Below are 12,068 nucleotides of genomic sequence, written 5' to 3' on the forward strand. Positions count from 1 at the left end.
GGCCCAACAAGAACTGTGGAATTGGTGTCCTCCAGAACATCCTTAGGGCACACAGCACTTTATTTCCTGATCTTCACCAACCCAAAATCCATCACCAAGCACTGAAATATTGCACAATGAAGACAGCAGCACAACTGGGTAAGCAGATTAAATGCTCCTGTAAGAGCTCCAGGAACTAATGCAGAACTGCTTTTTGCATTCAATTCTGGCAACCTTCCTCCTTATCACATTCCAACATAAATAAAGCAGAGTTATCATTCTGACTTTACAACTTCCATCATCCTTGATCAAGTGCCAAATGAAGCCCCACACCCTCTTTCAAGGAGCAGCACCAGCGCTTAGAGCAGATGCTCTTACAGCTACTGAACAGATGTCCCAGAGCAAAGCAGCAGGCACAGATGGCAGCCCTGCAAATATGTACAAACTTGGGCTTGCCATCCAGTCAAAACACTGTGCATCTGCTTACCATTGTAAGGGAGAAGGTCACAAAGCCACAGGAGTTCAGGGATGGAAGCCCCATCCACCTCACACATGCTGCAGCAACACTACGATGTGGGGCCTCCCAAATGCTGGGGAAAAAATCATTGCCATAAAAATCAGTGTTATTGCACAGAAACTTCTGGAAAATATCTGTGAGTCTGGCCAAGGCACAGCTTTTAATTTTTTTCAATAACAATGCAAATTCAGGAAAAGTCCAGAGACAGTCAGTTTGATGTCATCAGCTATAAACTGGAAATTCGGCAAGCTTCTGAAAAATCAGTATATTTGGACTTGTTTGTGCACATAGCTTTTTCATTTCACAATAGCATGGTGCTATTTCATGATAAAAATGGCTTCAGGCAAGGCTGTGCTTCTAGCATCTTTTTAGAAACACTTCTTGATGTATTTAGAGACAGGCAAAAAATCTGCATCCATTATCACAGAGATCTCAGGATTTTCCATCTCCAGGGATTCTGTGATGAATCACAGACCATTATTCCTTTGGCCTTTTGCTGCTCCTCACCACCAAGGGAGTGAGTGCACAGTGGGGCACACTGTGCTGGGTGTGCCACGTGGCTCACCCTGGACAGGGGCATGAAATAACTGAGATTTTGTTTTAGCATCCTCAGTGCAAAGCAAACCAGGCCAGGAGCACTGGGCTCTGTGCTGCAGATAAACTGGCAGGCATCAGCCCAAGGCACTGCCCCTGCTGGCGATGAAGCCATGGTGAGAAAAAGCAGTGCCTCTGAAAGAAAAGATCCATCTCCTCACAGGAAAGGAAACACTCACTTTGCAGCTGTCACCGCAGCTCTGAGTGGATGCAAAACCAGAACAAGTTACACCTGCCAAGGCAAATATTTCAAATATTCCAGTCGCTTCCACGGGTGCTGTTCCTGTACCCTAGTTACTATGAAGTGACAGGGCACAATCCCAAGCTCTGAAGCATTAAGCATTGCGAAACACTGGATTTTGAAGAAATGCTCTTAACAGGCTCAAGCACACAGATCTACTCCTCTTGAGGAACAAGTCTGGTGCAGCAAGAGTCTTGTGTGCCATGACTGTCACTGCCACAGTGGCCCTGGATGGTGAGACAGGGAAGTGTCCCTAACATCCATACTTACAAACCGTTCAAAGCTGCTTTTTACAGCTGGTTTGAATAAAGACAGACCCAGAGGCTGCACAGCAAAACCATACCTGGCAAATGAAGCATTAAAGACTCACTGCTGTGGCAGAGATTGCACACTGATATCACCAAAGTCAGGCTGACATCAGGCAGCACAAAAGGTGTCATGAATAGAAGCATTGCCTGGGACAAAGAAATTGGTTGCTAAAATTCAGATTAACTTTCTGCAAAGGGAAACACAAAAGCTGAATCCCATATATTGCATCACCTACTCCATTCCAAAAGTATTCCTTCTGTGCAAGCAAATCCAAAATGTAATACTAAACACTTTCAAACCTCTCAAGTGAAAGCCTGAAAGTGCAACATCACCGTGCTACTGACTACCTAAATAAGGTTCTATGCTTTCATTTCAAGCAAAAAGAACTAAACTCAGTCAATTAAATTACTTTCTTTTTCTATTCAGGCCACTCTGAGGGACAAGAGTAATTGTGTTCTACCAGCTTAGCTTGAAACATTTAACAATAAAACCTCCTACACTGACATCTTCTATTAGTACAGAATATTTATTAACATTTTGTCTTTTGTTCTACCCATCTTATACATGGCAGCTGGGCATGCAAGCTGCAAGACATGAAGGATTTATGATGTTTTTGTGTACCTGCAACTAGGCAGAGGTCACCCTAATACAAATTTACTTTCCTCTTTGATCAGATAAAGAAAAAAGTAACCCCAACATCTGCCTGCCAGGTAAAAGACAGCTGGAGTCAGAGCTGGTACAAAGCAGCTACCTATTTCCATGGCATGTGTTGTGAGGATTGACCTTCAGCATTTTTGTTTTCATTTTATATGTCTAAAAATCTACCTTCACCATGGCTGCAACCTGCCTACTGTCTGAAAAAAAAAAAAAAAAAAAGCCTGGTTTCTCTCCTAGTCCTAATAAACCAAGCAGGAAGTTCCACACTGCACCTAAAAATAGAGCAGCATGTTAGCAGGCTTCAAAGGTAGCCCAGCCAGCAGGACAGAAAAGAGTCTGGCTGGAGTAAGCTGCAGTTACAACTCCTTAAATGTACCTCAAAAAACACCAGGAGGAATTGTTTTCTTACTAATGAGATCTGTCACCTGAGTAAAACTACTCAGTAGAAAAGTATTTGAAAACAAATTACTCCAATTGTGATGTCCCTAGAAGAAAGGTTCTTCCCTCTATTGTCTGAAATTCAGCAGCCCTTCAGTGATTTCTTGCATTATGACAAATTCCACACGTTTGGAATTTGTCAAACATGGAATATGCCAAAATCATCTTAGGCCTGGACTGGTCAGTATTCTTTAGACACTTCAAGCTGGTTTATTAAGACTTTTCTAATCAGCAAGAAAGGACACTTAATCAGTGGAACAATTACCATCCCTTAATGAAGAGCAGGCTAGAACTAATAAACTATAAGGATGTAGCAAATCAGTACGTCCTTGTATGCCTATTTATACATTGCCAACTTGGCAAAAAACCCAAGGTCCATGCATCCCTTAGCTGAACTACCTCCATTGTAACATAAAATAATCACAGCCAGGGGACAAAAAGCCACCCGTCCAGGTGAACACCCTTCCCTCAGGCATGCCCAGAAGTTAGCTGACATTACAAAACCTGCATGGAAACTACTGACCAGTAGTAACTACTAACCAGTACTTGGAAAGTTACCAAATCTGGACTTCTGAGTACAAATAACAGTGTGGGAAGTCCTGATGGTGTGCTTGGCTTGTGTGCAACCACCGAGTGCCCAGGCTCATGCAGGTCTGAAATAAATAACTGATGTCTGTCACTGACATCTTTTTATGAAAATCCTTTCCTTAGGATTTTTTCTCCTGAGAAGCTGAGGGGCCTCAGGAACAGAATGTAAACAATGGTTACCTGCTGCTGTGAAATGCAACAGGTGGATCTGTCATTGGTCTCATGTGGCTGTTTCTAATTAATGGCCAATCACAGTCAGCTGGCTCAAACTCTCTGTCCAAGACAGGAGCTTTGTTATCATTCCTTTCTATTCTTAGCTTAGCCAGCCTTCTGAGAAGAAACCTTTTCTCCTATTCTTTTAGTATAGTTTTAATGTAATATATATCATAAAATAATAAATCAGCCTTCTGAAACATGGAGTCAGATGCTCATCTCTTCCCTCAACATAAGACCCCTGTGAACACTATCACACATGTCTCTCTCAAGTGTGTAATTATTGACTTGTTGCACACTGGGTAACAGACAACAAACACATTTCTCCTGGACTCTCTGAGGAAAAAAAAATGAAAATATTTTCCTTTGCCCTCTCTCAAGGTCCAGTCCCTGATGCCCTCAGTCCCAGGGGGCCTCCATCTTCCCTGCCCACTGCCAGAGCTCTGGCAGCTTTTTTCACAGCCAGCATCCATCAGGGCAGGCACTGCCACCCCTTCCCTTTCTGGAAACAGTGCCTGGAGTGAAGAGAGCACATAGGCATCGTTTAAAAACAGCACATAAAACTGCAAATAAAACCCAAAAACCTCCACATGTCACCAGACCACCATCTACCACACAAAGGAACATTAATAACATGGTGCAGACATCTAACTGTCTTATTAACCAGGGGAGTTCACATTCCAAACCAGCAGCCCAAACTCAGCAGACAGTTTTCAGAAAGTTGCGTTTAGTGTAAGTTTGAGACATTCTGGTTCTTTTCCTGTATCAGAGGGCCATAAAACAATCAAAGAGAATAACTCAGCATGTTGTGTGAGGCTCCTGGGGGACCCACACGTCCTGCTCCTGGCTGACCATAACATTTCTGCACTGTCCAAATTCGGGTTTAAAGAGTTTCAAACTGTCAGCCATTCTCCCCCAATTGCCAGCATGGTCCAATGGACGTGCTCAACAGCTGGTTATGAGCAGCATGTTAATGCTTCAGAGAGACAACAATTGTCAGCCTGGTGTCCATAAAACACCTGCTCTCAGCAGGAAGCCACAGGATGGAAGGTAACTCCTCCAGTAGTAACTCCTCTCTCACAATGCTTACATCAGTGGAAGATTTATAGAACAGTTCTTCCTCACTTTACCCTTTCAGGTACTTTAACCCCAAGAACAGAAGCAGGTGAGTACAATTCTATTTGCATTTGCATCTCTAAAGGCCTTCTGAGAAGGAAAACATGTAAATGCCTCACATATTTCACATCACCTCATTCAGAGGGGTGCAAATAAGGCTCAGTCTTCACCTATTATCTTTACAGCTTTCCAGTTTAGCAACTCCACATATAAATATTCATTAAGATGTGCCCTTTACCCTAAAAGAAAAAGGTTAATGGATACATCTGCAGAATTTTCCCTTCCCTTTCTGAATCCTGGGCATCTTGGAATCCAATATGCAAATACCCATCTTGCAGAGAATAATCTAAAACATAGCAGGGAGTAAATCCAATTTTTCAGGTTTCCTACTAGGGTCAGAAGTCACTTGCAGAGGCTTCTCTTCATCAGCGAGGTTTCAGTGAATAATTTAACCAGCTTATTACTCCTTTGTGTTTTTAATTAAACACAGAATGGCCTGGTAGCCTTCCAGCTGTTATTTGTGAACATACAAATGTTGCTTTCTATCTGCTCCTCAACAGCCTCAGGAGCCATTCATGGTGTCACCTAGGGGAAATATCCAACTGGAGTCTCATCCTATTTCACCTCCCCACCCAAAACTGACCCACAAGGAATGAAAGTCTCACTGTGAGCCTGACACATTTAGCAGACTCCTCCTGAATATTTATATCAACACAGCTTGCTGCTACATAGTGAAGGGGCAGATTTTGGACTCTAAATCCATTTCACTGTAGCAGTACAATCAGCTTCAGGTTTCCAGATATTTGGCATGGCATCAGGTTTCTAAAGTTAAAGGTTACAAGCATATTAAAAAAGGTGGGGGGGGGACAGGAAAATTTAGGAAAAAAGTTTTTAATGCTTCCTGTAACAAAATCTTTGAAACAATCATCTTATGACTTAGCCATTTGTTCTGTCATAGTGAGCTCTCCCATTGTGAAACATTCTTCAGAAAGAATGACATATGGGATCCTGAACATCCTGGACATATTTCTCCAGATGCTGATCTTGGCCAGTGGTGGAGAAGAACCATCAAGAGAGATTAAACTGCTGAAAGGCAATGCTGACTCCATCTAATTTATGCTCTTGGGCTCTGGACCATGCAAGGCCAGAGCAGCTAAGGAGCAGGCAGACACAGCTTCAGGTGAAACTCTATTAAATCACTGTTGAAATGAGGAATTCATTGTGGCTGGCATTTTAAATATCTTGATGGCCTTTTCTAAGTGTTTTGGTGGTCTAAAGAGTCAAAGGTTGGGAGCAAAATAGCTCACAAAGCTCATCTGGGAAGAACTGGCTAGCAGAATTCACTGATCAAAGCAGTTTCCACCTTCTGCATCCCCAAGTAACATGTCTGTCCATTCTATATTATTTTTATTAGCTCTAATTTAGGAAGGAAAACATAATCCTCAGATTTACCACTATATTCCACATAACTATACACACAGACTGCACAAACTATCAGACTCTCCAATTAGAATTTCTCTGCATTAATTAAGATTTTGATTTTCCAAGATTTACTGTAATACATTTGAAGCATGAAAACAAAGCCTTCATCATCATTAAACTGATCCAACAAAATGCTAACAAAGATGCATTATTATCATTGTCCTGTCCATCAAATGATGATTCAAATTAACAACAAACCTCTAATTGCTACGAAATATCCACTTAGAGTAACAAAATAGTATATCTAAATTACTGACTTCAAAATAAGTTTTATTAATCTTATTTTATTATCTTCAGTTTAAGAGCTCCATTCTATTGGAAAATAAAAATCTGCTAAAACTTACTGAAGAAATGAAATTTAAACCAGGCATTCTATGCCTTACTACCTTAGCCCAATCATCTCCACTACATCAAAAAACAGAATATATATACACACATTTTCATTGCTGGGAATAACACCTATTTCTTATCTATTAAATCTGTGTACAACAAAAGACATTTCCCATAGAGATATGAACCCCACAGCTAACAGAGCTTCTTTTTGTCACTTGTTGCTGAAGGCTTGAACTTTTAATTTGGCCACTTTTGGTATGTTGGTAAGTTAAAAAAAGCAAGCCTTTAACTATAATATCACCTATTTTGCACAAAGAAAAGAAATTGAGAAGAGTTCTTGGGTTTTCCATAGCCAAAAACTATACTGGGTAGGGAACAATTGCACCCTTACACTTGTTCCCACACATCTTTCTCCTGATGAAATAAAGATACTCTTTATTGTCCTCTTTGCAGTGTCTGTTTTCATGGACATGGGGAAAATTGAAAAAGATTGACCAAAAAAATTGATGTCATCAAGAACAGAACCATGATAATTATCAGAAGCAACAATTAATAAAAGGTTTGCCCTGTGACATGTCTGCACCCACTTCAGTTCCCATGCAAAGCTATGGAGTGAGTGGAGCTGTTAGAGAAACATCAAAAATTATCAACCTGAAAGTTCTGCTTTTACATTGATCTAATGTAAGCATGGTGCTCTTCAGTAGTGCCCCAAATCTTTGTTCTCTGCTTCTCATCCATGTTAAAAAATACTTTCTTCATTGTCATCCACCTTATTAATTTCTGTCATCACAGCTCTGGGGTCTGAAGCAGGATCCTTACCAAGGTCTGAGCAGCAACCCAACAAACAAACAGTGGCTCTAAGGGATAAACAGTGAGTCCAAAACAGAAGGACAGCCACAGTAAATCCACCTGAAGTAAAAGCAGTCAGGAGCAGCACCAGACATGCCTGTTCTAACTCCTGCATGGAATCACAGAGACTGAAACTTCCTGTTACTACACAGAGCTACAAAGGTTCAACTGAGACCAGCAGGCAATCCTTCAACTCTATGTATTTTTAAGCAGATATCATAATTTTAAATATTACAGATAACCTCAGCACCAGAGAGGACAACAGCAGTGTATTTTGCTCAACCAAGATTACTCCTGCAGAGCACATCTCCCCACGAGCCTCTGCCTGTCAAGATAGAGGGCTCAAGGAGCTGCATTCAGTAGATGCCATATCTAAAAATCCACGTGCTTGCATTGTATAATCACCACTGCCTGTCTAGTTTGACCTTGGATTTTGCTAAGTGCAGGCATGCAATAGCATTTTTCTGTTCCATGGCTGTCCTCAATGTCCTCTTTCTCAAATAAATAATAAACAAACTCTTAACATGGCAAACTGATCCTGTTAACCATGACTTCAAAAGGCCTGAAAAAGCTTGGAGAAATTGAAAAGTAATGCAAATGGAATGATAGAGTAAGAGAAGGAGATCAGGAAGAGATGGAGGGAGGGATCCCTCTCTAATGTAAAACAATATTCTTCTAGACTGAGACAGTGGCCTGAAAATTGTAAAAAGAAATAAAGTAAGAGAAAGAGCAATAAGAAAGTACAGGTGACAGAAAAGTGCAGCAAACTCATCTCCTTAACTGGGGAGCCTTGTCTGGACATCTCTGCTGCTGCACTAGCAAAAGGCACCACTGACAATTTGGCCATGATGAAGTCACTCCTCCTCCTTTCTCAACAAAAAGGCCAACTGGGGTAACAATTGAGTATCAAGTACATGATTAAGACAAATACCAGGAGAACTTTTTTTAATAGAAGTGCTGCAGAATAATTGGTATTAGCTTTGAAATGGGAGCAACCAAGGAATGGCCCATTACTTGAATTACAACAGAAAAGACCAGCACTGGTCTTTTATGTGTCAGACCAGACATAAAAGTCCTTCAAGACGGAAGAAATTACCAAAAAAGCATTCACAAAGTTACAAATAGCAGACTGTTTGATACAACACACACTCTGAAACATCACAACATCATTGGAATTGCATTATGAACCATAATAAAAGTACACCTTTTTCTTTTTTGGCCACAAACCGATGTCTACCACTAAAACAGACAATCAAAGAGACCTCTTTTTCCTCCTACACTGACAACCAGAAACAAAAAAAAAAAAGGGCAGGAGGAAGAAACATACATGAAATAGGAACATAATGTATTTATGTTGGGAAGAAAAGATACACAGTATTGCATGGAAGCACAAGTAGCTTAATTGCTTAATAGCTCAGCTACTGAATCTCAAAGAAAATGTATTCTTTTATAATGTAATAAAACATAGTGAAGCAAGAAAAGTGCAAGTTTAACTTTTATGAAAAAGCAAACTCCAAAGCACATATAATAAACTAGTCAGGAAAATTGCATTACAAGGTTTGTAACTTCCAAAGTGCATTGCATCTACACTACATTGGCTTTGATCTTTCTGTTTAAGTTATTTTACAGATTGGGATACATAAATAATGAATTCCTCCTAGAACAAAAAAAAAAAAAAAAAAAAGAACAAGAAAAAAGTAGCAAATTGCAAACTGTGAAGAAAGGCTCTAACTTGCATGTTAGATTTTACATCTACCATTTCAACACATTGTCCAAACAGAGCACTGAGCATTCAGAATCTTTTATGTTGCTGCTGCAAGAGAGAGAAACAAATTGCTCTTACCTGTGCTCCAACTCTCGGATGGACAATATAACTCCAGAAGTCGATGCCTTTTGTTGCAGAGTGGCCAGAAATGTGAACTCACTTCTGTTCTGGAAGAGCTGTATTAACTTCTCACTCACGTAGGGTGCTGCGTGGATTTCTCTTTCTGTATCTAAGAATTTTATTTTTAAAAGGAAACAAAAAAAAAAGGGAGATAACAGTCTAGTAAAAATGCTAAGTCAGAAAGATTCAGATTACATTTTACATTTTCACACCAATATTTTTTATTTTTGAGAGTCATCTGCCATGGTGCACCACTGCATTTTTTCCAATGAAAAAACCCAAATGCCATCTCTGTCAGCAGGTCCACTTGTCAATTTGACAAGTTCACAACTGGTCAGCTACTGATTTTCTGATGGATTTTTTGATGGGATGCTGAGCCATTTGTGTCTGCTGCGAGCAGATTAAGTTGCTGTAAATAAGGTGTGCTGCAGTCAGATAAACAGGGCCCTAAATTTGAGATCTCAGGCACTGCCTCTCCCAACACAATTCAGCAAGCCCCAGTTTCAGTTTTCACCAGTGACTCTGTTACCACATCTCCCTCGTACATCACAGGAAATGTGTCCTTGCACGGTGTAAGGCAGAGATGTATTATTGCTAATAATGCTATATGGCTGTGCTCCTGCCTGGGAAATAAATACAAGACACGCTTGCAATCCACGGCTGTTTCAGGGATTTCTCACTTTAAAACAAGCAAAGTATGACAGCTCATACAATATTTATTAAACTACAGCCTGACCAGGCAGATGCAGAAACATTCCAGCCTCGCTAGTCCTGACGATGGCCAAGCAGCATCACACCTTCTCACAGCTCATCTTCTAAGATTCAAATGCATCATCCCCCCACCACATTCATCTTTAACTCATCCTTTTATTCACTATGCATCATCATTACAAAACACAATTAATGACAAAGCAGAGAAATCATGGCATTTCACCTTCCTGCCCATTGCCATGTCTCTCATGCTGGGCTTTATTCACATTTTTGCAAGACCTGAGCCACTTGCAGTTCCTGGATGTCATAACCAATTAGAAACCCAGTGTGCTTGCTTTCCAAAGGTTTTACTGTGAAGCCAAAATGCTGGCACAAAGTCTCAGCTGGTAGAAAACCAGAGAAACGCCACTGAATGCTGAGAATCCAGCCCAGCATGCATGATGTAACACACAAAGGAGTGATGAAAATTACAATTCAGAATTTCACTGTAGAAGGGAAAAAAAAATCCCCAACACTTTAAAAAGGCTTCATTGTGTCATTAAATGAGGCTTTGCAGACAGAGAGGAGAGTGAGTGGCTTGGAAAACAACCTAAAGCCTCAAACACACCACTACTGGGGGAATGCCATGGACTGAAACCAAACTCCAAGGAAAAAGCATTCAAGCATGTTTGGTAATTGGGTGTCTCCATTTGTCCTGTGCAACCTAAAGCCCTCCAAAGGAGCTTGCACCCCCAGACTTGAACTCTGAAAGGCTCACTGGTGAAAAGTACTGTGGGATCTCAGCACCTCAGGATGGAGGTGCAGAGAGGCCGAGACCACCCTTGGGGGGCTCGGGAATCCTGGAATGTTGCCAGAAGTGTCTGGTGGCAGGATTTTGATCCTACACAGGAGATGAGACCTGTATGAGGACTGGGAGGAATTCACTGGGTGAATGGTGAAGGGATAAGTTAGTTAAAGTGTAAAACACAGGGTTTAGGATTTTGGTACAGGGGGGTCTAAAGAAGTAAGATGGAGGAATTGGGGCGTGTCCTGTCCTTCTTCTTCTTCTTCTTGGCCTCCATCTTCTGTGGTGGTGGTGGCACTTTGGGATTGGTCATTACTAAAAGTGCACCGGTTAATAAGGGTAGAAGGTATTGGGGAGAAATGATAAATATTGTACACGTAACTTCGGGTATAAAGATAAGTGACCGCCCCGGGGGCTCGCAGTGTGCCCATGGCTGACTTGCTGTGCAGACCTCTGTCGGGCTGAAGGAAAATCTTTTAGATAAACAATTAATAAACACCAAGACCGAGACAAGATCAGAAGTCTCTCCTCGTCCTTTGAAGCGTCGGCTCTTTAAGGCCATCCCTGGGCCTTTCCAGGCCACCTAAACAGCTCACAGAAAACCTTACAAAGTACCAGTTAGACATCCAAAATCACCAGGCATCATTCAAAAATCTTTGCTAGGGGCTCGAATTCCCCTGATAAATAAATACATAGTGCCCACTTTACAGCAACAAACTATTTGTCTGTCCAGTGCCACTTTTACCAGGGCAGAGGATAAAGCTTCCAGGAGCAGAAACCATCTCCACTGCCATCCTATAGTGGAACAGAGGAAAAAACAATCCAGCACAGAACACCAGATTTTGTCTTTATCTATTAGCTTTTTCTATCTGCACCATTATCTTCACCTAGCAGGTGTTATTACTGGTCATAAATATCATGCAGTTTCTTTTTAAAAAGCTGATACAAGAGATACAAAACTATGTCTCCCACAGACCCATAAATTCACCAATATCCAGTGTGCTATCTTCAGAAACAGACAACACACTGGTACTGTGTTCCAAGGCACAAGTAAGACTCAGAGGTAAAATGTCCAAGACCTGACAGATTAAGATTATTATCATTGTTTGAAGGTTAAAAACCTTCATATCTTACTCTTTTTTTTTCCTTAAAGGTGTTACAGTTACCAGAAATAAAATACGACTTAAAAAAGCTTTCAAAAATTCTTTCACATGAAAGAATCTGCCTCTCACAGGCAGTGCTGTCAGTGGAACATATATGTTTAAACTTCAGTCAAGCCTTGCAAAGTACAACAGTTTCTCATTATAGGAAGGCCCACATCCCACCACCCATCCATCAAGTTTTATACAAAAATATAGGGCTCCTTTCTCAG

The 12,068-nt window shown here is 41.0% G+C and overlaps 1 protein-coding gene across 2 annotated transcripts in view; it reads right to left on the reverse strand.

The window, feature by feature from the left end:
- The window catches only part of NELL1 (neural EGFL like 1), a 278,091-nt gene that overhangs the window by 243,254 nt on the left and 22,769 nt on the right, over positions 1 to 12,068 (reverse strand). For both annotated transcript variants that reach the window (XM_059474163.1, XM_059474162.1), the window contains exon 3: positions 9,160 to 9,310. In XM_059474163.1, the coding sequence (XP_059330146.1) occupies positions 9,160 to 9,310 (151 nt within the window). The remainder of the gene's footprint in view (positions 1 to 9,159; positions 9,311 to 12,068) is intronic.

This window comes from Ammospiza nelsoni, chromosome 6, assembly GCF_027579445.1.
Source record: "Ammospiza nelsoni isolate bAmmNel1 chromosome 6, bAmmNel1.pri, whole genome shotgun sequence".
NCBI lineage: Eukaryota > Metazoa > Chordata > Aves > Passeriformes > Passerellidae > Ammospiza > Ammospiza nelsoni.